Source organism: Paramormyrops kingsleyae, chromosome 2 (assembly GCF_048594095.1).
Source record: "Paramormyrops kingsleyae isolate MSU_618 chromosome 2, PKINGS_0.4, whole genome shotgun sequence".
Taxonomy (NCBI): Eukaryota; Metazoa; Chordata; class Actinopteri; order Osteoglossiformes; family Mormyridae; genus Paramormyrops; species Paramormyrops kingsleyae.
In genome coordinates this window covers 27,204,175-27,227,739 of record NC_132798.1, presented here as the reverse complement: position 1 = coordinate 27,227,739, position 23,565 = coordinate 27,204,175, and the positions used below count along the sequence as shown (strand labels likewise).

Below are 23,565 nucleotides of genomic sequence, written 5' to 3'. Positions count from 1 at the left end.
TTGGGAACACTGCACATTTGCTGGGACTCGCAGGTATCAATGTAAGTTCTGCAAAAGTGACCTCTACCGGTGATCATGAAGAAGTGTTTTTAGTTATAATTATTTCGATTTTTCACATCTAAACGCAAGTAAAACGTTAATAATAACATCTTAGCATGTCTGAATATTTGGTTTTCATATACATCATTTAATTTGATATAAATTAAATTAAAGGTTCTGTTTCTTTGTTAATATGTCTGTTTCCTGTTGAAGTCCTCAGTGAACAAGTGCAATTCCTAAATACTATCCTACTTGTCCCCATTATAAAACTTATATTTTGTCAGCCCCCCCCAAGCAAAATTTTCTGCAATCGCCACCCGTGTATAAGAAGGCGTTGCTTGAACCCGAAACGCTGTTGGCGTGCGGTTCCGCTTCTCCGCTGCAGCGCGTTTCCATCGGTGTGACGTTACTCGGGGCGGTGTCACGTGGTCAGGAATCCTTTTCTGCGGAGGCGCTATGAGGAAGACAGGTTGGTTTGTGGCAACAGGTACCTGTACAGCCAAAAATAAAAATTCTCTTGCATTATTATCATCGCCAAAACAATAACATTTTCCAGCCTTAGGTAAGTTTTAATACATTTTCTTGTCTTCATTCAGTCTTAATTGTTAATTTCAGCGAAATGTGTAAACTAATTTTCTAAGCACCTTTTGTTACGCAGTGTTTACGTACCTTAACGGGCTTTTGTGATACTTATGTTTATTTAGATGTATAATGCTGAAATTTTGACTTTGAGTACACAACTGTGTTAAATTGTACTGGAAAAAAGTACTGTAAAGGAAAAGTTCTCGTTGTAAAAAACGTCTAGTTTTGGAATTATGTAATAACAATAGATCTGGATCTGGGGCAGATATGTCTTTGTTTTTGTTTTTATTCAGTCGGCGATATTACGAAACATGGGTGTGATCCGCTTGTTAATAATAATTAATTTTATACGGGCTTTTCCCGGAGGGAAGTTGAGGGAATATTAGAGAACACAGCAAGGCATTAGTAACCACGGCTTATATAGAACATTAGATAAAGCAAAGTATTTAGCTTGATAACGGGAAAAATATTGTTGTTATTCACTATAACCTTTTCACCGTTTACACCTCAGAACGGGAGCCTCTGTTATTGATGACACTATATGTTTTATTTCCTAATTTTCTTGCTATTCACATTTTTCTCTCTCCAATTGAAAGGTTGAAAGCAATCCTCATGTCTGCCGGTAGTGGATCATCTGCCCACTTTGACCGCATCAGAGAAGTTAGACCCTTCATTGGGGAACCTGGTGCCCTGTTTTGCAGAGCTGGTCCTCAGTCTCTAGAAGAGGCGAGAGGGGCTGGGCAGGGACGTGGGACGCCTCCACTTCCTCTGGCACCCTCTCCAGTACACTTACCACTGGCCGCTGAATTTTACCCCAGTGACAGTGATGACAGCCTTGATGCCACAAATGTCAGACCTCTTAAGTCTCTCATTCCTAGTTCCGTGAAAGACTTATTCCGGGGCAGTAAGGGATCTCTTTCTGAGCCAAAAAACAATTCCAGAACCAACTTATCTATCCCTGGGTCAAACCAAGGTCAGCACGGTGTGTCAGGTGGAAGTTGCACTTCTCAAGAGAAAAAAGAAGGCAGTATGGACCCAATCAGCACCTTCGATGACCATACAGTACACACAGGCTTGACGTATGAGGAGAGACTGGCACAGTATCGACAAATCCACGGCTACATGAGAACCTGGGCTGGCTTGCTCCGTATCCTGGGCTCCATAGAGCTGCTGCTTGGGGCTGCGGTCTTCGCCTGTGTGTGTGCATACATATACAAAGATAACGAGTGGTACAACATGTTTGGATACTCGCAGTCTTACAGTGGATACTCAGGCATGGGGATGCCTGGCGGGGGCATGGGTAGCATTTCGGGCATGAGTGGTGGCGGTATGAGCGGGGTCTACTACACCGGGCCCCAGACTCCGTTTGTGCTGGTGGTGGCAGGTCTAGCTTGGCTGGTGACGGTGATCTTGCTGGTGCTGGGCATGACCATGTACTACCGCACCGTACTTCTGGACTCAAACTTCTGGCCGCTCACCGAGTTCTTCATCAACCTGGTTCTTGCTGTGCTCTACCTGGCTGCGGCTATCGTGTACGTGAGGGACACGCTCCGAGGCGGTCTGTGTTATTACCCCTATTTTAATAACGGCATGACCGGAGGCTTCTGCCGCACCGAAGCGGGCCAGACTGCTGGCATCATCTTCCTCTTTCTAAACACGCTGGTCTATTTGGTCAGCGCCATCGTGTGCATTAAGCTACAGAGACATGAGGCAGCCCGAATGCGCCGTGAATACTACCAACGGGAGGTGAGTTTGAGATTTTAGTGAGCGGCAATAATTAAATGACTTTCTTCTGAGTGGCAATATCTGGGATCTGTCACTGACAGCAGATTATAATGACTTTCAGATTATAATGTTGACCACTTATAATCTGAATTATTGTGTTGTTAAATAGACTGGGAGTGAAATTAATGAAAAAGTTCTGGTTTTGAGATGGCTTCAATTGTTATTCTTTTTGACCATTTTATTGCCTTGGCGAAAGCCATTAAAAGTTGCTATATCTTTAAAAAATTTAATTTAACGTTAATGTAGAGGCACTGATTTTATTCCTATTTCATTTCTAGTCTGTTGCCTGTGCTTATGTTTTCATATATGTTGTCATTTTACAGGTCATTCATCACCTCTCACAGCTTGCATATGAGTGGTTCTCTCTCTCTTTCTGTGTTTTAACTTTTGTTTTTTCCCCAGGTGGCTGCATATTCTGGCCCAAGATCACTGGTAAATGTTCTACTAAATTTTTCAGTCTGTGGTTTTAAAAACGTAACGTAATAATATTATAACAGAAGTGAAATCTTAAAATTGACTTATAATTAATGAATTTTTAAATAATGCATACATCGACCCTTATATAATTTTATCGGTATTAAAAGTCGGACGTTTGGTGGATCTTTGGTATTTGCAAATCTTTTTTTCCTGCATATGCAAAGTGATATTCCCTATTTTTTTTTAGAAACCGATTTTGCTTGACTCAAGAGCTCCAACACAGATTAAAGCTACAAGAATGGAGCCGCAGGTGAAAGCTGGCCATGCCCCCTCTTTCCCCCCCCCGAAACCTGTGATCCTGCCAGACTACGTTGAGTGAGTCCACTAACCACACCTGATATAATGTACATCAGACTGCTGGAAAGCTTTAAGATCTTGCATGCCAACCCAGTTTTACTGCACTTATGAGAAAACATCAGAATCTCCCACAGAAAACAGCTCCTGAAACCCAAATACCAACGTGTGTGCTTTGCACCCCTATCTCATCAGTTCCCCTGGTTTCTCAGTCAGTTAATTGGTATTAATTGTTTTTTACAGTCTGGTTCTAGAATATATTAACGGGGGACGGGGGTGTAATTCCCCTTTCACATCATCTCTGCGCCACTCTGTGATGACATGGTGCTTATCATCTACAACAAAGTGAAATTCCTTGAAGGGCCCCAAGAAAGCAAACCAATAAATAATAATAATAATAATAATAATAATAATAATAATAACAACATAATAACATAACAGATCCTATACATTGGCTTTCTGCAAACAGTCACTGGTTTAAAACAGGAACAAAGGAATTTTAAAGATATTTTAGGGGACTGGGCATTATAAGGTTACTACACAACATATAGAGTGTCCCCAGCTAAATTGTACAGATTGTACAGGCTGCCTATATCTGGGGTAGTTTTATGCACACGGGTATTTAACATCACGGAATCATGTGTGTCATTACTGCCTTCTGATGTTATAAACCTCATAAATTTATCAGAAGTTTTATCTCATTGTTTTACTGATACCTGCCTTTTATGTAATGGGATTTTGACACAAGATTTTTACCTGCTTGTAGGAAGTATCCCAGCATCCGCACTGATGTTGAGCGAGATCGCTACAAGGCCGTCTTCAGAGACCAGCATGCAGAGTACAAGGAGTTGAATGCAGAGGTGCAAGCTGTGCTGAAGAGGTTCAACGAGATGGATCGTGTGATGCGTAATCTGCATCTGCAAACTTCCAGCCAAACGGTCAGGAATGATCCCCGTTATATGAATCTCCTTAAAACTCTTTATAAAGTGCACAGTCAAAGTCATTGTTGCAATGATTACCACACACAAATGCGGTTGGAGCAAACTGGAAAATGGCATTGCTGTAGTGATACTACATTAACAAAGGGAAATTAAACATTTTGTTAAATACAGTTGTGTATTTAACCCATGTATCCATGGGTTCTGCATCCATGGATTCAATCAACCATGGAAAATATTTGGAAAAAATCAACACAAATTCCAGAAAGTTCCAAAATGCAAAACTTGAATTTTCCACATTCCGAGCACAGCTCTGAGTCCATGCAGATGAAGTCTGGTGCATGCAGACCCTGCTAATGCCTCCGCAATCTGTTTTTAAATAAAAGAAAATGTGACATTGTTGCTGACATGTACTACCTAGTTAAGCCTACAGTGATTGCATCTGTACTGAAAATGTACACATTTTTTTTCTTGTCATTATTTCCTCAGTAATACATTATAACAACGATTTACATAGCATTTACATTGTATTGGGTATTTTAAATAATCTAGAGATGATATCAAGTATACAGGAGGATGTGCATAGATTATATGTAAATACTATGCTGTTTTGTATGCGGGAGCATCCAGGAATGCATCCTGGAACTGATCCCTCACGAATACTGAGAACTGACGTATGCATCTTCCACACCACGCGTCCAATACAGGGATGCAAAGTGGTCTGAGGAATATACCCCACAAAACTGAGCCAGCTTGTATTTCATCGTTTTAATACCTTCCTATTTTACACAACTCAAAATAGACACATGATCATGTTATTCAGTGAAGTATTTATTGACATAAATTATAAATAATGGATAAATCTCAATCACACAACAATATTCCAGTCCCTGACAGAAAAAGTATATGAACTTCACACACAAACTTTTTCGATAGAAGCACTGATTACTGTATGGGGCTCTTCGTCATCCAGAAGTTTGTAAAATGAACTCTGATTTTTTTTCTGTTTATACAGCTGGGTATTTTACTGGTGCAATTTATAAAATATCACCTAAGGCACTGTATAGAGTTTTTTTGTTAAAAGTAAGGTGTGTCCTCCCCACTACATTTTTACTTAGCCCAATTTAGCCCAATTAGCTCTGAGGCTAGGGATCTGCGCCAGCAATCGGAAGGTTGCTGGTTTGAATCCTGTGAATGCTAGGAGCTACTCTTTTGGGCCCTTGAGCAAGGCCCTTAACCTGTGATTGCTTCATCCTGGGTATGGAATTAATCTACATCCAGCCCTATAAGGAGGTCCTCTTACATTCAGGGAAAAATCTGGGGATTGGTGGCAGGATTGGCACTCCAGCTATCAGAAAAAAGTCACACTGATCCATTCGGACTAGTGTGGTGCTGAGGTATCACCTGCCACATGGCTGCACTCAGGTTCTCATCTTTTGGGGTTCATCGTGTGGTGGGTGCAGCAATCCTTACCAATTTTCAATGTATTGTGAAACTATAATAATAAATTGTATAAAACAGCGGAATGAATGGTTGATGTATATGTGATATCCTGCATGATACAGCTCTTAAGTTTAAATTCCTGATTTGATGTTGAGTGAAATGAATTAATTATTTTTTTTCCCCAAACAGGAGCAAGAGCGTTTACAGAGGATCCTGCAGGAATATGAAAGAAAGAAAACTGTGAGTGCAAATAACTTGTATTATTGTATTTCTGACATATTCTTTCCTTAAATATACAAAACAGAATTTTTCTCTGAAACAAAAAGAAATTACTATATACACATGTACTGTTGCTTTACTCAGCCAGTGTTAAACACCAGTTCATTTACCTATGACAGATTCTTTCTTTTCCTCATTAGTACATGGTACAATTTTGAAATGGCAAAAATAGCAAGCAAAAGAAAAACAGAATAGAAATGACAAATGGTTAACAGCACAAATCTTTTCATAACTAAATTTTGCATTAATTTTGCTTGGTTACCACCCACATGAGATTTTATGTAATGTAGTCAGGTAACTGAATTATTTTCTCATTCTCCATATAAAGCTGATTTCGCGTTAAAGGCAAAATGTTTAGCGTAATTGGATAAGTTGCTGTTTTTTTTTGTAAATTTCTGTAGATTTACAGTACTATACTACTGTAATTTTATCTCACATCAACTCTGTCCATTAATTGTAGCTTGTTGCAAAAAAACATACACTCATGTGGCTGTTTTATTAGTTACACCTGGGGGGTGTTACATGAAGCAGGGTTAAGGGAAAGTCTGACTTATTTCGACGAGTCTGGCTCATTTAAGTGGGAGTTCTGTTTTCATTAACGTCTCTTAAATGAATCCCCGCTGAGCTACCATGGTAACTTAGGCGAGTGAACAAGTCTGATCTGGACCAGGTTAACTGTCTTGCTTAGTTAAGCGTTGTCTCAAAGAATGCCCGACGTGTAGTAACCAATTCCCAAAAGATCATTCCTTTGGATGAAATTCCGCGCTCTCATTACTCGTGTCATGTAATAAATATAATAAAGCCTATAAAAATCACGTCTCGGCATTCCAATTAATTGAAAAATAATTAAAATAAAATCGTACCCATATTACAAAGCTCATACATGAAATGCAATGACTGAAATTGGAAAAAAAAATCTGTTAAAACAATATGAACAGGAAGGTATTTTTATATTTTGTTTAGTCACAGTCTACTTTGAAAGATATTAATAAAAAGCAAAGACAAGATACAGTTATTTGTGCAGGACATTTCACAGGGATGCGATTGAAAGTATTTTACGGAGATCAAATAGTACAGAATAACATTATGCAGTAAGAATGACACGTGAACTCAACCCAGATGGTTCCTCGTTGGCTGTGGGGATCGAATTAGCAACTTTCGCGTTATAAGGCGATAGCATAAACCACTGCAGCACCGTGCCACTGTACTATATATGCACTTATAACATTTACATAACTTACACATTTAGTCTGTCTGCAATTCATTGCCAAGCCAACTCCCTGGCTGTGTTTATGGCCACAGTATTGCCTTTTTTAATGATTACATCTTTGTATTTTTCATACAGCTCCATCAGCAGCATTTGTTCAGCGGAAAATAAAACACCGCTCTCGTTTTTCACGCTTTCCTACTCGTTTGATCGATCTATCATTCATGCATTCATTTGGGCTTCTTAAATATCTTGGGTGTGCACACTAAGTGAGACTATGCAAGTCTGTCTTGTATGAGCCTTGATTAGTTAAAGCTGAACTGCGTTAGTGGAACGACATGGGGCTAAGTTTAGAGATAGTGCTAGTTTGGGTCTGACATTTTCAGGAAAGTCTGGCTTTCTTTAGCTACTTTCATGGAATACCCCCTGCTCATTAATGCAACTAGACTAGTTCACCAAACAGCAAATCATATGGTCACTGAATAAATTGACCATGTAGACTAATGGCTAAGACACATGATCTAAGCGATTTTGTATTTGGTGTGATTGCTGGTGTCAGACGTGGTTGTTCCAACACCTTAGAAACAACCACCCACTTGGCATTCACATACTGGTGTGTAGACTTTAGAGGATGGCGTTATGAACAAGAAAACGTCTAGTCAATGGCAAATATGGATCCTGAGTAGAAAACCACATAAAGTGGCCACTGAGTGCATTTTCTGTAATCCTGGTGGTAGTGTTGCCAATTTAAACTATAATACAGACACTGAATATGTTCAATCTTTGACAGGACCCCGCCTTTCTTGAGAAGAAGGAACGTTGTACATACCTAAAAGCCAAACTATCCCACATCAAGCAGAAGATCCAAGAGTACGATAACGTTACAAATTGGAAAGATGGATACAAGTAAATGTTTATAACCTGTTGCTTGTGGTTTTATGTTTTTCAAGAGCTAATGTACGAATTAGTCATTTTATTTACTTATATTTAAAATGGAAGACAAGACACCATCCACAGCAAAACGGAAATGGAAGGAATGCAGTTTGTTTGAATAACAAAAGGAACATTTAAAAACAAACTTCATCCTTCACCAAAAAAAAAGACTGGCTTAGTTTGCAAACGATTTTAAATTCCTTTTTGCCATGTTTATTTTATTTTTTTTCAGGTAGCATTTTTCATTTATGCAGCCAGATTTTGTACGAGGCCCTGATACTGAGTAGGCCCTTGTTTTCAAGAGGGACGCTGAATAAGCAAAATGATGCACTTCAATGCAATACACCTCAGTGCAAAAGGTCAAAAGGTGTTCGTTACTGCCCTTCAAATTAAGGGTTCCAAATGGAGTTTGACTGTTATTTTCTGCATTTATGATTTGTCCTGTATTTTTTTCTGCTCAGTAGACTATATATATACACACACACACACACACATGCAAAATGTTGCGTTGCATTATATTCCGTTGCATTTCTTTCATCTGCTTTTAGCTTTGTGTTGTTTTATTTAGTTTTGTTGCGTTTTAAGCCCTTAAAGTTTTTATAAATATGTAAAGCTAACACTTTTCACATTTATTAATGTATATTTGAGATGCGGTCCTTTTTTGCACAGAGTACAATGTTACTATTTTTTTTCTTAAAGACAAATTATTAAACATAAAGTCTTACTCTTTTCTGCTTTTTTTGGCAAATGGATGTGCACCTGTGTCCAAAACAAAAGCTTGCCAATGTGACTAACTGTAGAGAAACCCGGGGGCCGTTTCACGAAGCGGGTTTAGTGAAAACTCGGAGTTAGTTGTGTGTGAGTTAAGGGAAATTCAAAGTTTTCGGTTTCAAAAAGCCAGTTGAGCCCAACTCTGAGTCATTTACCGCGGTAACATACCCCGTGAAGCTAACCTGCTCGCTAGCAGGTTTAATCCCTGTAACTCTGAGTTCCTCCTCTTTAAATGAACAGTCAGATTGAAGCAAGTACTTTCTCAGACATGGCGTGTCCTTTTCTCGAAAGACCGGTCGACATCGAAGCACAAATTATCCGCAGGAATCTACGTCAGGAGAGGGTGATCAGACCCCGTTTAGATATTTTATCGTTTACAAATGATTTTCTGTTAGAGCGTTACCGTTTTTCATCACAGACAATCATTTATCTCAACAATATTCTTAGCCCTCATTTTGCTCGTCAAACACACCGTGGACATCCTCTCAGTTCCGAGCAAATTCTTTGTACAGCACTTCGCTTTTTTGCTAATGGCAGCTTTCTGTATAATATTGGTGACGCTCAACATGTTTCTAAGGCAACCGTCTGCCGGTGTATCAGACAGGTTACTCTTGCGCTTAAACATTTTCTCTACACGTTTGTGGCATTTCCTGGTCACAGATGTAGTAGAATAATCAAGGAAGAATTCCACAGAATTGCAGGTATGAAGTAATAGCCTCATATATTTAGTAATATGCTTTAAGATTTGAAGCAATAAACAATTGTAGGTTAAGACTAGATAAAATACAGTTACACTTTTTGCATTGTAACACCATACAAAACTAGAAACTGACTGCAGTACCTGTTAAAATTAAGTAGACTTATGCCCTCTTTGTTAGGATTTCCAGGTGTGATTGGCTGCATAGATGGCACACATATTCCCATTAAGGCTCCTTCAGTAAATGAAGGAGACTATGTGAACAGAAAGTCATTCCACAGTATTAATGTGCAGGTAGGTGTTTCTAGCTTTTAGTAGTTTACTGCATTGAATTATTGGCCTACTTTACAGTACATCTACAGTAACTAATCACTGTTCTGCATTGTGAAGATTATATGTGATGCAGCCTATGTCATCAGCAACGTGGAGGCAAAGTGGCCTGGGTCTGTGCATGATGCCAGAATGTTCCGTGAATGCACACTGAGTGCTAGACTTGCTCGTGGTGAGTATATAATGTAGCTACAGTATATTATAATCTTTAAGCAATATCTTGTTCCCTCATATTGCACCTTAACATGTAAACTGTCTACTCATTATTGTAGGGGAGTTCAGTGGTTACCTACTCGGTGACAGGGGGTACCCATGCCAGCCCTATCTGCTGACCCCATACCCTGATCCTGAGCCTGGCCCACAGCAAAGATATAACTTGGCTCACAGCAGGACCCGGGCCAGAATAGAGATGACCCTGGGCATACTGAAGGCCCGTTTCCAGTGCCTTCGTGGCCTCCGTGCCACCCCAGAAAGGGCCTGTGATATCATTGTTGCATGCGTAGTCCTGCACAATATTGCAATGATGAGAAGAGAAACCTGGGTTGCTGCCCCAGAGGTTGACCCTGATAACAACCCTGACATTCCTGTTGATGCAACAGATGGACAAGCTGTTCGAAACGCAATATGTTCTAATCATTTCCAGTAAATAAGTTGCAAATAAAAACAAATGACAATCATTTTATGAACTCTTCTTTATTTCCTGTAATTGATTATGCAAAACAGTATTTTAATATTTTGTTTTGAAAGACAGTTAACGATCCATCAACTTGTGCCACTACCCACCTTTAACTGATGTTCCAATATTTGTATTTCTATTAGGGTTTTCTGCATTTTTTGTTTAATGTGTTCCATTTCCAGATCCGATTTTTCAATTTGTTTCTCAAGGTATATTTTGTACAACTGCTTTACAGGGAGCTATTAGAATACACAAAAATGTTACATCTTGGCAGTATTGCACTGTGAAAATTGTACCACTATGAATATAACTTAGAAAACAGACACTTGTAGCTAACAACATTTTCATTTAATGAGAAGAATGATTCTTAATCCAATTTTTCAATAACTGGCAGGCAAATACTGAAGCATCTTACAGAGGTAAGCTGCGCTGTGGCTGTGGATGCAGTCGGTTCACCCTGGAGATTCTCTGCATTGCTCTGTGAAGAAAGGATAAATGTTTTAAAATGGTGCATCACTTACATGACGTATTTGTTAGAAAGTGCATACCATAGGCTGCTCTACATCTTCCCTCCCTGTGACAGCTGACAAGGTGTCTTCATCCTGTAGTGAAGACTCTCTTACTTGCATACACCAATAATGAAAGACATAGTATGAAAAATCTCGAGAAGAGTATGTACCATTTCATGGGTGTCTGGCGGTTCCACAACAGAGATTACTCCATCAGTAACTGCAAGACAATGTGGATTACAGGCAATTCATCAACAGAGACCTGCACATTTTGAATATAACTTTTACAACAGTGGGCAGTCTTTCAAATATCACAGTCTTTCAACAGTATGTACATGAAGTAATGACATCTATCAAATTATACTCATCTATAACTTTTAAATAAATTACAATCGGTTCGATTATGATGGGTTTGATGATGAGTTTAATGGATAGCCATCACTGAGCCAACACTGGACAAATGCACATACATCATTCATATGAATTACTTACTTCTTATGTAAGAACTTCTGTCCTGGGGCATGGCTGTATCGGAGGAGCTTCCTCCTAGGATGCCATCAGCCATGGGCCGGCCAGTGTTTTGGCTGAGAGCCATCTCTTCAGCCTCTGTGAGAGGTGTTGGTGGTGGACCCCCACCAGTTTTTCGGGCCTCTGCCTTTTTCCTATTGGCTAATATGTAGGTAAAATGTGAACATATGCACCCAAGCCCACATTTAGAACCTTGTAAAAAGATTTAAACAATATTACATGCTGCCAGATTTAAGATGAAACTGTAGCTTTTGTGTCTTATAGACAAGCAAAACCTCCCAATCGTCCAGTGCCTACCTGTTTGTACTATATTTTTATACTTCATCTTTATTTGCTGCCAAGTGCGCTTTATGCCTGCTGGGTTACAACTGTAACAACGAAATTAAATTAGAGAGAATATAGAAAAACTAGTATTATTTCTTAAATATACATCAATCAACATCGTTCTTATCAATACTTACGCATTCACTCGGTCAGCTATTTTCTGCCACGCTTGTTCCCGTTCTTTCGCAGCAGCAATCGTGTTTCCTTTTTTTGATATGGCATGCTCATATTCAGCATACGCCATCATTAATAATTCAAGCTCCACTGGGGTGAAATTGGAAGCGCGAGATTTGTTTCCTTGTGTTGTCATGGTGAATCATTTTCTCTGGATGCCATTGATAGAGCCTTTTTATGTGCTCGTGCACGCGTGACAATCAGGGTTAATTGAACTCAGAGTTTTGTAAACTAATCGTTATCACCTGTTCTGAAACCAAAAACTCAGAGGTTGACATCTCAGAGTTAATCAACTCAGAGTTCAAGTTTAAACCCAGAGTTTGCAAAACCTGCTTCGTGAAATACCCCCCCGGCTGAAGTACGTGCATTAGTCTGTTGGCGTTTTACTTTTACTTAGTCAAGGGCGTACAAAGATTTAACTTTATTTATTTAACTGTTCATATGTCTTGTCAATAAGCTTCGTCAGCTGCCGTGAAATTTTCAATTCCAGATAATTCTTCGCACGCATTTCCATGTAACAGTTTTATTACCTTGTAAACAGTCTATAGAGTTTACAAACTATCCCAACGCTTTAATGTAGCTAATTTCATGAATAAAATAATGGAATAATATAGTGTAGATTTGCCGTGAGTGTCTGAAATCGTGAGAGTTGGCAGCCCTGAGCCTGTGTGTTTGCCTGTATGCATACGGAAAGTTACGAATATGGGGGAGACCCGGCCCAGGGTGTCTGATCGGGTTAACATGTAGGAGGTTAGCCGGCGAGTTTCTCACGCTCGCTCTGCACGGAGAAACGCGCAAATGAAGTGTGATCGCGACAAGCTGGGAGTCTGATCGGAGAAGTGAGTGAGCATTTGCAGAGGGGGGGCACAACTAAAAGCTTGGTATTAATAATAATAATAATAATAATAATAATAATAATAATAATAATAATAATATTAATTTAACCTTTATTGTCCCTCATGGGGAAATTCTTTTTAGGCCTCCATCAACTTGCTCTTTGTAGAACAAGCTGTCTGCGAAGGGCAGCCACCTGTTGGTTGTTAATTACTGCAAGTTTCTCAAACGATGGATGTTAGAAAAATACCAGATGGTACTGGAATAGACTGCTTGAACAGTACAATATGTGATTTATTTTCTTCTTGAAATGTCAGTAATAAATTTTGTCGGGACAGTAAGACTTGAAATGTAGCGTCATTTATCAAAGTTCCCTCTGAATGAAGACACAATAGGCTGGTCTTGGGCACAAAACTCTTGAGATTAAATTAAATTAGTCCCACTCCTTGCCTGATAACCTAGATCATCTCCTATATAAAATACAGGATGATTTTCACGGCTTATTTTTAATTATGTCCTCTCCAATTAAGGATGTGCGGACCGATACAAAAATATCGATTCTGTCGCTCTGAATGTTTCATTTTGGGAATCGTTTGTAACGTTAAAATATTAGATTGATTTTGTACCTGATAAATGGCTATATTATTGTGAGCAAGACATGAACTACTTCCAGGCAGAAGGGAGAAAGGGGAAGACTTTCAGAGGCCTCTCTCCTATTGTCTAAATGATTAGGGAAATAGCCATAACACGTACGTCATCACCCCCCAGTCACCAGCGCAGGTATCGGTGATACCAGCTTTGCAATTAGATCAAATCGGACTGAACAGAATGTCAGTGGTATGGCGCAGTCCTACTCTGTGCAGCAAGACTGCGCACAGGTTTCGGTCAATCCCTGAGCTCACCTGACTCACCTCTACATATTCAAAAGAATATATCTTCTTAAATCACATCTCAAATGTTGGTCACCGTAAATTTGGAACAAATGGCTTTAAGATGAATTAGACTGAAAGCCAATGTACACCGCACACACAGACCTACCCTGAGCTTCGTTATCTCAGTAGAGAGAATTTAAGTCATGATACTATTTACTGCTGCTTTCTAGTATGTATACCACGAAAAAGAATCAAAGAACAGGAAAAACCAGTTTAACTTTTGCATAGGATACGTCTTCTTGGAAAAGAAAAACTTGTAGGTTAACATTGCTTGTATAAGAGTTTCATTAGTCGCCAATACGGAAGTAGCAGCCCTCCGGGCGGAGCCGCACAGCCTGGGCGGTGGAGTGAGATGTTTAAGCTGCTCCCTATTACACTGATAGCTGCATTTCAGTCAGCCCTGCGGTACTTTTATTGTCAGGTAAGTTTTTTTTTAAACTAATCAAATTGAAACCCTTTTCCACAGTACATGTAAAACACCGTTAAAAGAAGTTTAGATCATAAGCATACTTGGAGGAATTGTAAAGCCAGCACCGTTTATTTTTATTTTGCGTTGCATAATATATAACAAATGATATTAAATCTCTCGTTTGTTTACCTTATGTTTTTATGGTAGTGAGTGCCTGAATTTCATTGGTAACACTTCACTTGACTAGTCAGAAATAATTAGTAATGACTCAGTGAATAAAGTACATATTATGAACAAATATAGTCTGCTTGATATAAAGATGCGTCCCGATGTATTGATGAACAAACGAGATCAGCATTTCACTTGTAATTCATGATTTGATCCTACAGTAGTTCCTTCAGTAATTCACATAAAGGTTTACAGAAGTAACAAATATAGTAAAAAATACTGAACTGTTTGAGATAAAACGTGTCACAATTCATTAATGATGAATTAAGATGAGACCAGTATGTAACTAAAACTTAGTTTGTGCTTAAGTAATAATATAGTATTATACTATTACTTATGTATTTGTGCCCCGTCAAGTAAAGTGTTATCATTTTATTAATAATGGTGGTGGGATGAGTGATTTTTCTCCAAAACATACCTTTTCCATAAAAGTATTTCCTTTAATAATACTTTAATAATAGTAATCCAATAAGCAATTAAAACAGCAGTTTTAATTAAATTATTTTAAACTACTGATTTACTCACAAACACATGTGAATAATGCTTTTGGTATTTTTGGTGTGACTATTTACATTCCATTGTTTGTGTATTAAATAGAACTGTTACCTTTTGTAAAATAAGTCAAAAAGTGTGAAGAAAGTAAGGACTCCAGGATGTCTTCATACAGGAATGGACACCCTCCACCCTATCGCTATGGCGGCAGGCAGTGAGTCTATATATTGGGTTTATATTTTTCCCTTATTTTTCTATGGCTGAAATGCAGTACTGCATAATACACACAAATCTGGACATTTTGAGTATAAATGCAAGATAGTGTTGGAACTTAATTTTTATTGTCTGTTTACCAGAGTTGGAAAATTCAGGTCCAGAAAGTACAAATGCAGACCAAGCTTTTGTTTCAACCAATCAGTTGAGTATAAAGAGTCACAGAGTACCCACCTGCTTGGTTGAAACAAACCCTTGGTCTGGATTTGTATTTTTTGGACCTGAACTTTCCACTTCAGTTACTTACTGATGCGCTTTTTCTGTTTTATAGCCATAGCAGCCGAGACATGTCTGGAGACCGAGTGTTGAGCAAGCCATCTTTTTCCCACTACCCTGAGGAAGAGTTTTTGCACTTTTACCGCTGGACCTCTCCACCGGGAGTGATAAAGATTGTGTCAATAATAATCATTATTCTCATCGTGGCCATGTTTGCTTGTGTAGCCTCCACAGTAGGCTGGGACTCAGATCTGGAAATGTCAGGATATGGTGGAATTGGGGCAGGGATGGGTGGAGGCATGTATGGGGGAAGTTATGGGAGTAACTACGGAGGAGGTTATGGAGGAGGCTACGGAGGAGGTTACGGAGGAGGCTATGGATATGGAGTCGGAGGCAACTATGTTAGTCCCCAATCAGCAAATGGATTTATTCTTGCCATGGGAGCCTTCACCTTCCTCGCTGTGCTCATCATCTTCATCATTATGGTGTCAAGGCAGAAAGTGGCCCGCTCACGTCGGTTTTACCTGGCGGTCATTATAATCAGTGCCATATTGGCCTTCCTCTTGGTCATAGCCACTATTGTCTACCTTGTGGCTATCAACCCAACTGCCCAGGCGTCAGGGTCAGTCTATTACAGCCAGGTTATAAGTCTCTGTTCTCAGTACCAGAACTCACAGCCCTCTGGAATCTTCATCAATCAATATATGTACCACTACTGTGTGGTGGAACCGCAGGAGGTGAGAACATGTACCATGTGTGCAAATTATGTATTTTCTAATAAAACCTTGTTCCATACTACTTAGATCCAAAATTATCTTGGGTTGAGCATTTTTCTGTTTTGAATATGCCCATTTTTTTTTTTTTTTTGCAAGCACAATCAAGTACAAAAAAAGAAGAGGAGAACCCAACCCACCCCAGGTGTCGCCTTGAAAGAAAAAAAAAAACATTTAAAGAATTGGTCTCTGCAAATATAAACAAACAGGGGAACATGCCCGTTTTTTAATACCTGTAGATCATCTAAAATTTGAGAGCCGTATAGTCTTTTTTTTTTCTTTTGCTTTCGACTAGCCAATAAATTTATTTTGTTTTTGGACAGTGCAGATCTTCAAAAGTAGGACATGCTTATATCCTCTGGTTTTCTTTGGTCCTAGGCCATTGCTGTGGTGCTTGGTTTCCTGGTGACCGTTGGCCTTGTCATCATTGCAATCTTCGCTGCAAGGACACGTCAGAAAATCTGGAGTTATGGGAGGAATATTCTCTGGCATGAAGTGAAGGTGGTCAGTAATGGACTTTCACGTGACCTTGGAGAATGGGTGAGTGCATGAGATTTTATCATTAGATTTATTTGAGACCTCTTTGTTTATGGTCTGGCAGCAGATATTTTGATTGCTGCTAGTTGATGCTGTTGTTTATTTCAAAGTGAAAATGTTAAATATCTGAAATGTGAACCCCAACACGTGTACTAAAAGTTTTTTACGGTGCTCACAGAAAGTCTTGGGACACTTGTTTAATTCTGTAAAAATGTTGCAGATTTATTGATTTCATAGCAGAAGTTCTTTGACAAGCAATGTTTAACATATCTGCACATATCTGACATATTTTTTTTGACTGCCATTATACTATTAATTGCAACTGTAGTTATTTTGTGATAATAAACACAAATGTTTGGTGTTTTATGTTATTGCAAAGGTGTTATTAATTAAAAAACATCCAAGGCGACTGCTTGTCAACTCAGAATAGCTGTTTTAGAACTATAATTTGGATTTCAGTTTATTACTATTTGAAATTGTTTTACTTAAAACTACTGGTCGTTTTTTTATATGATGTACATTTTTTGTAGATAAACGAATAAAGTAATAATTTTCGTTAAGACTAATACATTTGTAATATTTTTATTGTCCCAAGACTTTCTACTAATTTTATATTCTATATGCCAGTATACTATATGCTAATTTAGCAGATGCTTTATTCATAGTACAATGAGTAGATGTGTAGCATACGTACTTGCAATAATCAGCATTTGTGGAGAAAATAGTGCACAGATGCTTTGGTCCATCCATCTCTGTGGGACCTGCAATCCTTTCCATGCAGCACAGGGCACAAGGTAGCGGTGACACCCAAGGGTGTTTCTCAATACCAAGAATGAGAAGATCGTACTTGTGGTCTTTGCAAGATCGGTCTTGCTAACTTGCTTCCAAAGAACAAATTTGGGGTGCAGCGAATCGTGGGATTGGTCTCATTTGGCAAGGATGCAACCGATGTTTTCTTGATATTTGGGGTGGGGCAAGAACAACATCCAGGGATTTTTACTGTCCTCTGTACCTATGTTCTTGAGTATTGAAACTGGTCTTCGGCAATGGAAGATGACATAAAATGGGTACATGAGAACACAATTATGGTCAAGTACGAGTATTGAGAAACACCCCTAGACAGCAAGCCAGTTAATCACAGGTCACTTACATGTGTGCACTACAGGCAACTTAGAGAAGCCAATAAGCGTAAATTCATGTATTTAAACCCTGGGAGAATCTGTGCTCAACATGGATGTGCGAGTCAACACTAAAAACAACTGAGCTACTCTAGATACTTTCACGTAATTTACAAAACAAAACTTGCATAACAGCATGTATAACATTCCTATGTTTAAGTATCAGAACCAGCCAGTGGTGGAAAGACATAACATTAAACTCCTAGGCACTGCGTAGTACAGCACTGGGCAACTGAAACTGGAAGCTCTGCACCATAACTAAGGGTTTGAATATGATCATAGCCTGAGTAATCACTGGAGTGAATCCAGGTGTAGTGATACATGTGATCAATTCAAAAGTTCGAGAACAACCCAGTGTTCTGGATGAGTTGTAAAATGGCAACATAACCAAAAGGGAGTTACAATACAGTAGGTGTTTAACCACAATGCCAATATTTTCTGTTTTCATAGGCTGCGACTTTATGGGGGGAGTTTCCTGCTCAGTTTCTGGGTGTGGCTTGCAGTAGAAACTTTAAGAATAAACATTCAAAATAAGACATCTTTGCCATATAAGCAGTATAAATTAGGTATTGTTCAGTTAAGTCAGAATCATTACACTTTAGTCCATCAGCTGGCTTATTTTTGTTTCTTGCAAAAATCTAAAAACAATAAAAATATATTGAACACATTTTGTTGACAGTCAAAATTGCAAGGTAGTCAAAATAACTGAAGGAATTACTAATGTGTATTACACATGTATAACATTTTGTAAATACAACGCATGGTAGCAGGTGTGTTTTGTTTTTATATTAAGATGTGAATCTTCTGAGAGTTTTTCTTTTTCTGTATTTGACCTCTGTGGAGATAATGTGGGGAAAGTGGAAACCGGTCAAACTGGGATTTTCGAAATGTTTACTGTACACAGACATAGAAGGCTGATATAGATAGAACTGGGGCAGTCTAGCAAAATACTGGTTGGAGCTGTACGTCTTTATTTGTGGAATTATTGGCATCAGTGCAATGTTATCATAACTTTATTTGGTTTAAAGTTTACTGTTGTTTGCTTCAAATGTGTACTTTAAGTACATTTTATAATTTACAATTTACCCTGTTTAATTTCTTGTGTAGTGTGTGTTTTTTCCCAACATCACAGATAGAATTTATGAAAAGTTATAAAAATTAAATTTATAATGCAGCTATAATTCTGCAGGAAGAAAACTGCTTTTCTTTAAACTATTTTACCCCTTTGCAGGTGAACACCGTGTCTGGTGAGCCGGAGCAAATGCTGAATGCATACCCAGATGAAATTCAAGGGAGAGAACTCCTGGAAGGTGTGACTACTGATTATTCCAAACCACCTTACAGTTCTACGTGAGTCATTGCATGCACACAAATGGCATCTACAGTAATGAACAACTATGCAAGTATTTAGCATGCAGGTTTTAAACATTGAGACAAATAGAACAAATAATGCATGCGATATTTTGATATTAGCGGCAAGTACATTGTTTACCTCTATGTCGTGAAATGATATTTAATATTTGAAACAAAATTACTTTGCGAGCATTAGTGGGCTATATATTTTGAAAATTTGAAACATGATTTACCTTATATTAAAATTTTTTGTAAAATTGATTTTTATGACTACCGTTCACTGCAAAACAGGGGTGCAAAAAGTGGGGGGACAGGGGAGACCCTGATCCATCCCCCTCCCACTTTTGAGGGGAAAAAATAACAAAACTTTGATAAGTAGCATCATTAAATAGGGTTGGATACCGTGATGTTTGAACCCATAAAACTGTGTCGACCACCACAAACTACTCATAGCATGTGTTTGCTGCAGGTAGGAGTAGGACTCTGCTCACACGTGCGCGCATCACTGTACATACGTGTTTCCACTGTCTCAATTTATCTCCTTTTGTAGGTAGAGTAAAATGCATGCATTCCTATTATTATAATTAATAATAATAATAATAATACATTTTATTTAGAGGCACTAAAGGACACCTTACAAACACAATATACATTGTTGCAGTACATCAATAAAAAAAATAGCATTAAATAAAACAAAACAAAAAAAATAAAATAAAAAATTGATCAAAATAAAATTAAATAAAGAAGAAAACATAATTTGAAGGCTGCCAAAGCAGCAGAATCATAATGAGTATGCAAGATACAAGATTACTATTAGCCAATTTCCACTTCCACGATTACCTACAGATTTAACGAAGGATAAATAACTCAAACACCGTTGTCACTTTCTAAAACATTTTACTCAAAACCATATATACTTGCTGCATTTGTGACTTTGCACATTCTGTGTGTAATCCGCCGCTGCGGGTTTTGGGTCTTGAACAAGTTGAGAACTGAGCTGCCTTAAAAGCATGAAGATCCTGTCAGTGTTCTTTCAAATAGCAAGCAATGTTGGGAGACGTAAATTCTATGTATGTTTAATCTATACCAAACCTATGTTGGATGCAATTGTCAACATAATTTTCCCATACAGTAGCTCTGAAAGGCTAATTTGTCACTGCAACAAAGAAAATGACTTCAAATCTGACCTGATGTTAAATTGTTAGAATAAAGCTATAAATCTATGAATGTGTCCTCATATAAAATATAACATTACAGAGTATACCGGGGCTCAGTAAATTTAAACTTGCAACAAATTGCAGCGTAATCTGTTGTTTATCTATTGTCTAATAGGCCATTTCTGGGTGATTGACAATTCCATACCAGACAACATTGCAACATTATGTACATGTCGGCCAGTGTCAGTCAAAATGTTTAGTGTATTAAATCACATCAAATATCTCCTCAAGCGTGGCTGGATAAGCTTAAGAGTTGAGAACTTTTGCTCACTGTTTAGTTCCCCCAACTTCAAAAATCTCTCCCGCTCTCCTGTTGCAAAATATATATAAATTAGTTCAGCTGAGGCTTTTATTTTGTAAATATTTAATTATTTTATATGCAATATATATATAATTTTCCATTATGGAAAATAGATTTATTGTGCATCATTGGATCTGATTGAGCTTTTTTCTCTGTGTAACAGCACATGCTTCTCCAGAGTTATAATTTGTTCACTTCTTTGTTCTAATTTGTTCAGAGTTGCTGTTGAGATGAGCAGAGGGGTATATGTTTTGTTTCTGCTATGTTTAGTGAGCCAACGAAGAGCTGGCCATTGTGCAGTCCAGGTCCCCACAGTACAGAGTCAGAGGTCACCATCTCTGTAGGGAAGCCTAATACAAGGTCCGCTGGACACCATGTTGATAGCCTGGATGACACAGACTATACCACAGGGGCTGAGTCTGGGGAGGAACTGGATGACAGTGATTTTGACAGGTAAGATGGTTGGTTATTTAAAAGCGCTTGGAAGATCTAAGGAAGTAAGTGTGAGGTTCTCTTCTTCAGCCATGTTTATTTCAGGGGTTAAGCTGAATTTTTGTTCTGGTCAGGAAAGTTTATTGATTTTTGGTATTTGAAAATTCTGCCTAGAAAATATATTCTGCTTGAAATTTGGCAGGTCATTCATATCAGTGTGTTATACTTAAATGTAGCATTGTGGGATTAACTGAGCAAGGGAATGTATATTTTTCATACTGTATATTCAGCCCACCAAAAAGTAGAATGTCCTGGTTTTGTTTCTATGAATTTGAATTCCAGCATAATTCATTAAGTTTACTTTGAGTTCCTCACAGGAGCTGATTTCCCCCCTCTCTATCTTCTTTTTTAGTGAGTTTCCCACCATTACTAATGGTCAGAAAAGACTGGAATACAAACGGGAATTCGATAGGTACCACAAAGAATACAAGATACTGCAGGAAGAGCTGGATGATGTCAACAAGGGCCTCGTGGAGGTAGATCATGAGCTGCACATCATGCAGCCGGGCAGTTCACAGTACATGGTGAGTCCTTAGGCCATTATGTGCATTTCTAGCATATTATGTGCATGTGTGTAGTTTTATGGGTAAAATATGTTTTATTTTAATGGATACAGTCCCTAAATCTCGTTTGTTTAGATTTTATATTCTGTTAATAACCTCTCTCAACACAAACAGGATTCTATGGATGAATTTAACCGGCTGAAGAATCTGAAGAAGGTCTGTCTGAATCTTCCATAATTTGTTTAAAAGCTAAGTGATATGAGTATTGTATCATGATGTACAATAATGTGCTTTATTACTCTCTTCTCAGTCTGCAGGCTACCAGATGAAGAAGCGGAAATGCAAGTATCTAAAAGCCAAATTGTCTCACATCAAGAGGAAGGTCAATGATTATGATGGGAGAGTATGACCTGGTTCAGTCTTGATCTTTACTTGTCCCCTCTACGGATTAAGATCTGTTTAATGGCATATTCAGAGTGCCGTCCTTGGAGATAGCCATAACCCTTTAATATCCCTTTAAGTAAAGTTTTAAGGATTTTCCTTTCTAAAAATAAGCATTTTTAAATGTGAGTTTCAGTTCCTCATCCACTTTAAAAAAAAATTTTTTTAACTTCCACTATTGTAAATAGAGGCATACTGTACTTTTTCATAACAGCTATTTTAGTAGAAAGATTTTATTAAGCATTGCTGCAAAGAATTTTATAGTAATTTAACTCTGCGTTTTTAAAATCATTGTTTTCTCAGGAAATATACTATGAGATATTTCAAATGTAATTTCTGAAAACTTTTGCACAGAATTGAATATGCTGCTGTTTTTATTGTACTGTTTTCAGCTGCATTTTTCAGATCGTCTTGTAACTACAATAAGTTTTTAAGTTTTACGTTATACGTTGTTTTGACGTTATAAATTAACTTTTCTCATATTTGGGGCTGTGTTACCCTGATGATATGCTCATTTGAGGGTTACCATCTTGAATTAGTGAAAAGAGAAAGATCTGGTTGGATACTTTCTAAAACTTCCTGCCACAAGGGAAAAAAATAGGTTCTTTCCACTGGTCTTGCATTGTTTTGTACTTTGTAAATATGTAATTTTCATTAAAAACATTATTAAGCATAAGTGTTCTTTATTATTATTCAATACTAAGATACTAGCCCGATTCTTACATTTCCGAAGCTGCTTTAAAGATATCAATTTAATTGTTGAGAACTGAAACTAGCATATTACAATGCTATATTCAAATTTCCTATACACAGGGAATATGTGCAACTTTATATAACCTAATAAAAATATGTCCACTATCCACGGCAGCAAATAGAACAAGTCAGGTTCACACTTGTTAAACCCTGAGCTGTGTCCTCAGGATCATCAGGATGACCAGATCATCCGTGTCAGGGAGGACATTTTGAGCTAGGACAGTATTTGTAAACTACAATTTCAATTAAAAGGAAATGGGGCCTGTACTACGAAGCGGGGTTACTGGCTTATCGGGGTAACTTATCGGATTTAAGGTAGTCTGGGCAAAATGTAAGCGAACGAATATGAAGTCTATTTAAACTGTGGTACCTTAAATCCGACAAGTTACCCCGATAAGCCAGTAACCCCGCTTCGTAGTACAGGCCACTGGATTACACTTAAGCGCCGAGTTCTTGCCGTGTGCTGACTGGTCAGTCTTCCTGTACGTGTTACTAATATTAATGTGAAACAGCTGGATGAGTCTTTCAATCAAGGAATCAAACCAGTCAAAGCACAAGAAGAGCTTAACTATTTAGTCAAACACAGGAGCCTTTCAGTTTTAAGGCGGTTTGTAAAACCTGAAGCAGTGTCCTCCTCAACGCGGATT

The 23,565-nt window shown here is 38.2% G+C and overlaps 2 protein-coding genes across 3 annotated transcripts; one reads left to right on the top strand and one right to left on the bottom strand.

Moving 5' to 3' along the window:
• Positions 1 to 357: 357 nt before the first annotated feature.
• Positions 358 to 22,312, top strand: LOC111850300 (uncharacterized). The gene is made up of 17 exons (XM_072709223.1): positions 358 to 601; positions 1,218 to 2,367; positions 2,809 to 2,838; positions 3,071 to 3,198; positions 3,944 to 4,115; positions 5,748 to 5,798; positions 7,835 to 7,950; positions 8,232 to 8,260; positions 14,114 to 14,173; positions 15,011 to 15,095; positions 15,426 to 16,107; positions 16,522 to 16,683; positions 19,090 to 19,208; positions 21,000 to 21,182; positions 21,574 to 21,745; positions 21,899 to 21,940; positions 22,035 to 22,312. The coding sequence occupies exons 2-17, from the start codon at positions 1,234 to 1,236 to the stop codon at positions 22,131 to 22,133; spliced, it is 3,264 nt and encodes a 1,087-aa protein (XP_072565324.1). The 5' UTR covers positions 358 to 601; positions 1,218 to 1,233; the 3' UTR covers positions 22,134 to 22,312.
• Positions 10,459 to 12,339, bottom strand: LOC111834643 (uncharacterized). Of its 2 annotated transcripts, XM_072708863.1 has the most exons (7): positions 11,950 to 12,339; positions 11,786 to 11,856; positions 11,453 to 11,629; positions 11,131 to 11,180; positions 11,000 to 11,053; positions 10,867 to 10,929; positions 10,459 to 10,690 (listed from the first exon to the last, which is right to left on the bottom strand). In XM_072708863.1, the coding sequence occupies exons 1-7, from the start codon at positions 12,120 to 12,122 to the stop codon at positions 10,538 to 10,540; spliced, it is 741 nt and encodes a 246-aa protein (XP_072564964.1). In that variant the 5' UTR covers positions 12,123 to 12,339; the 3' UTR covers positions 10,459 to 10,537. The 2 variants fall into 2 exon arrangements, with proteins under 2 accessions (XP_072564964.1, XP_072564965.1); XM_072708864.1 differs by lacking the exon at positions 11,000 to 11,053.
• Positions 22,313 to 23,565: the final 1,253 nt, after the last annotated feature.

Excerpts from the sequence above, each read along its gene's own strand:
- LOC111850300 (XM_072709223.1), top strand. The coding sequence starts at position 1,234 with ATGTCTGCCGGTAGTGGATCATCTGCCCACTTTGACCGCATCAGAGAA. Across the intron at positions 2,839-3,070 it reads ATTCTGGCCCAAGATCACTG|AAACCGATTTTGCTTGACTC; the intron begins GTAAATGTTCTA and ends ATTTTTTTTTAG. Across the intron at positions 19,209-20,999 it reads AAACCACCTTACAGTTCTAC|TGAGCCAACGAAGAGCTGGC; the intron begins GTGAGTCATTGC and ends TGCTATGTTTAG.
- LOC111834643 (XM_072708863.1), bottom strand. The coding sequence starts at position 12,122 with ATGACAACACAAGGAAACAAATCTCGCGCTTCCAATTTCACCCCAGTG. Across the intron at positions 11,857-11,949 it reads ATAGCTGACCGAGTGAATGC|TTGTAACCCAGCAGGCATAA; the intron begins GTAAGTATTGAT and ends TCGTTGTTACAG. Across the intron at positions 11,054-11,130 it reads CGCCAGACACCCATGAAATG|GATGAAGACACCTTGTCAGC; the intron begins GTACATACTCTT and ends TCTTCACTACAG.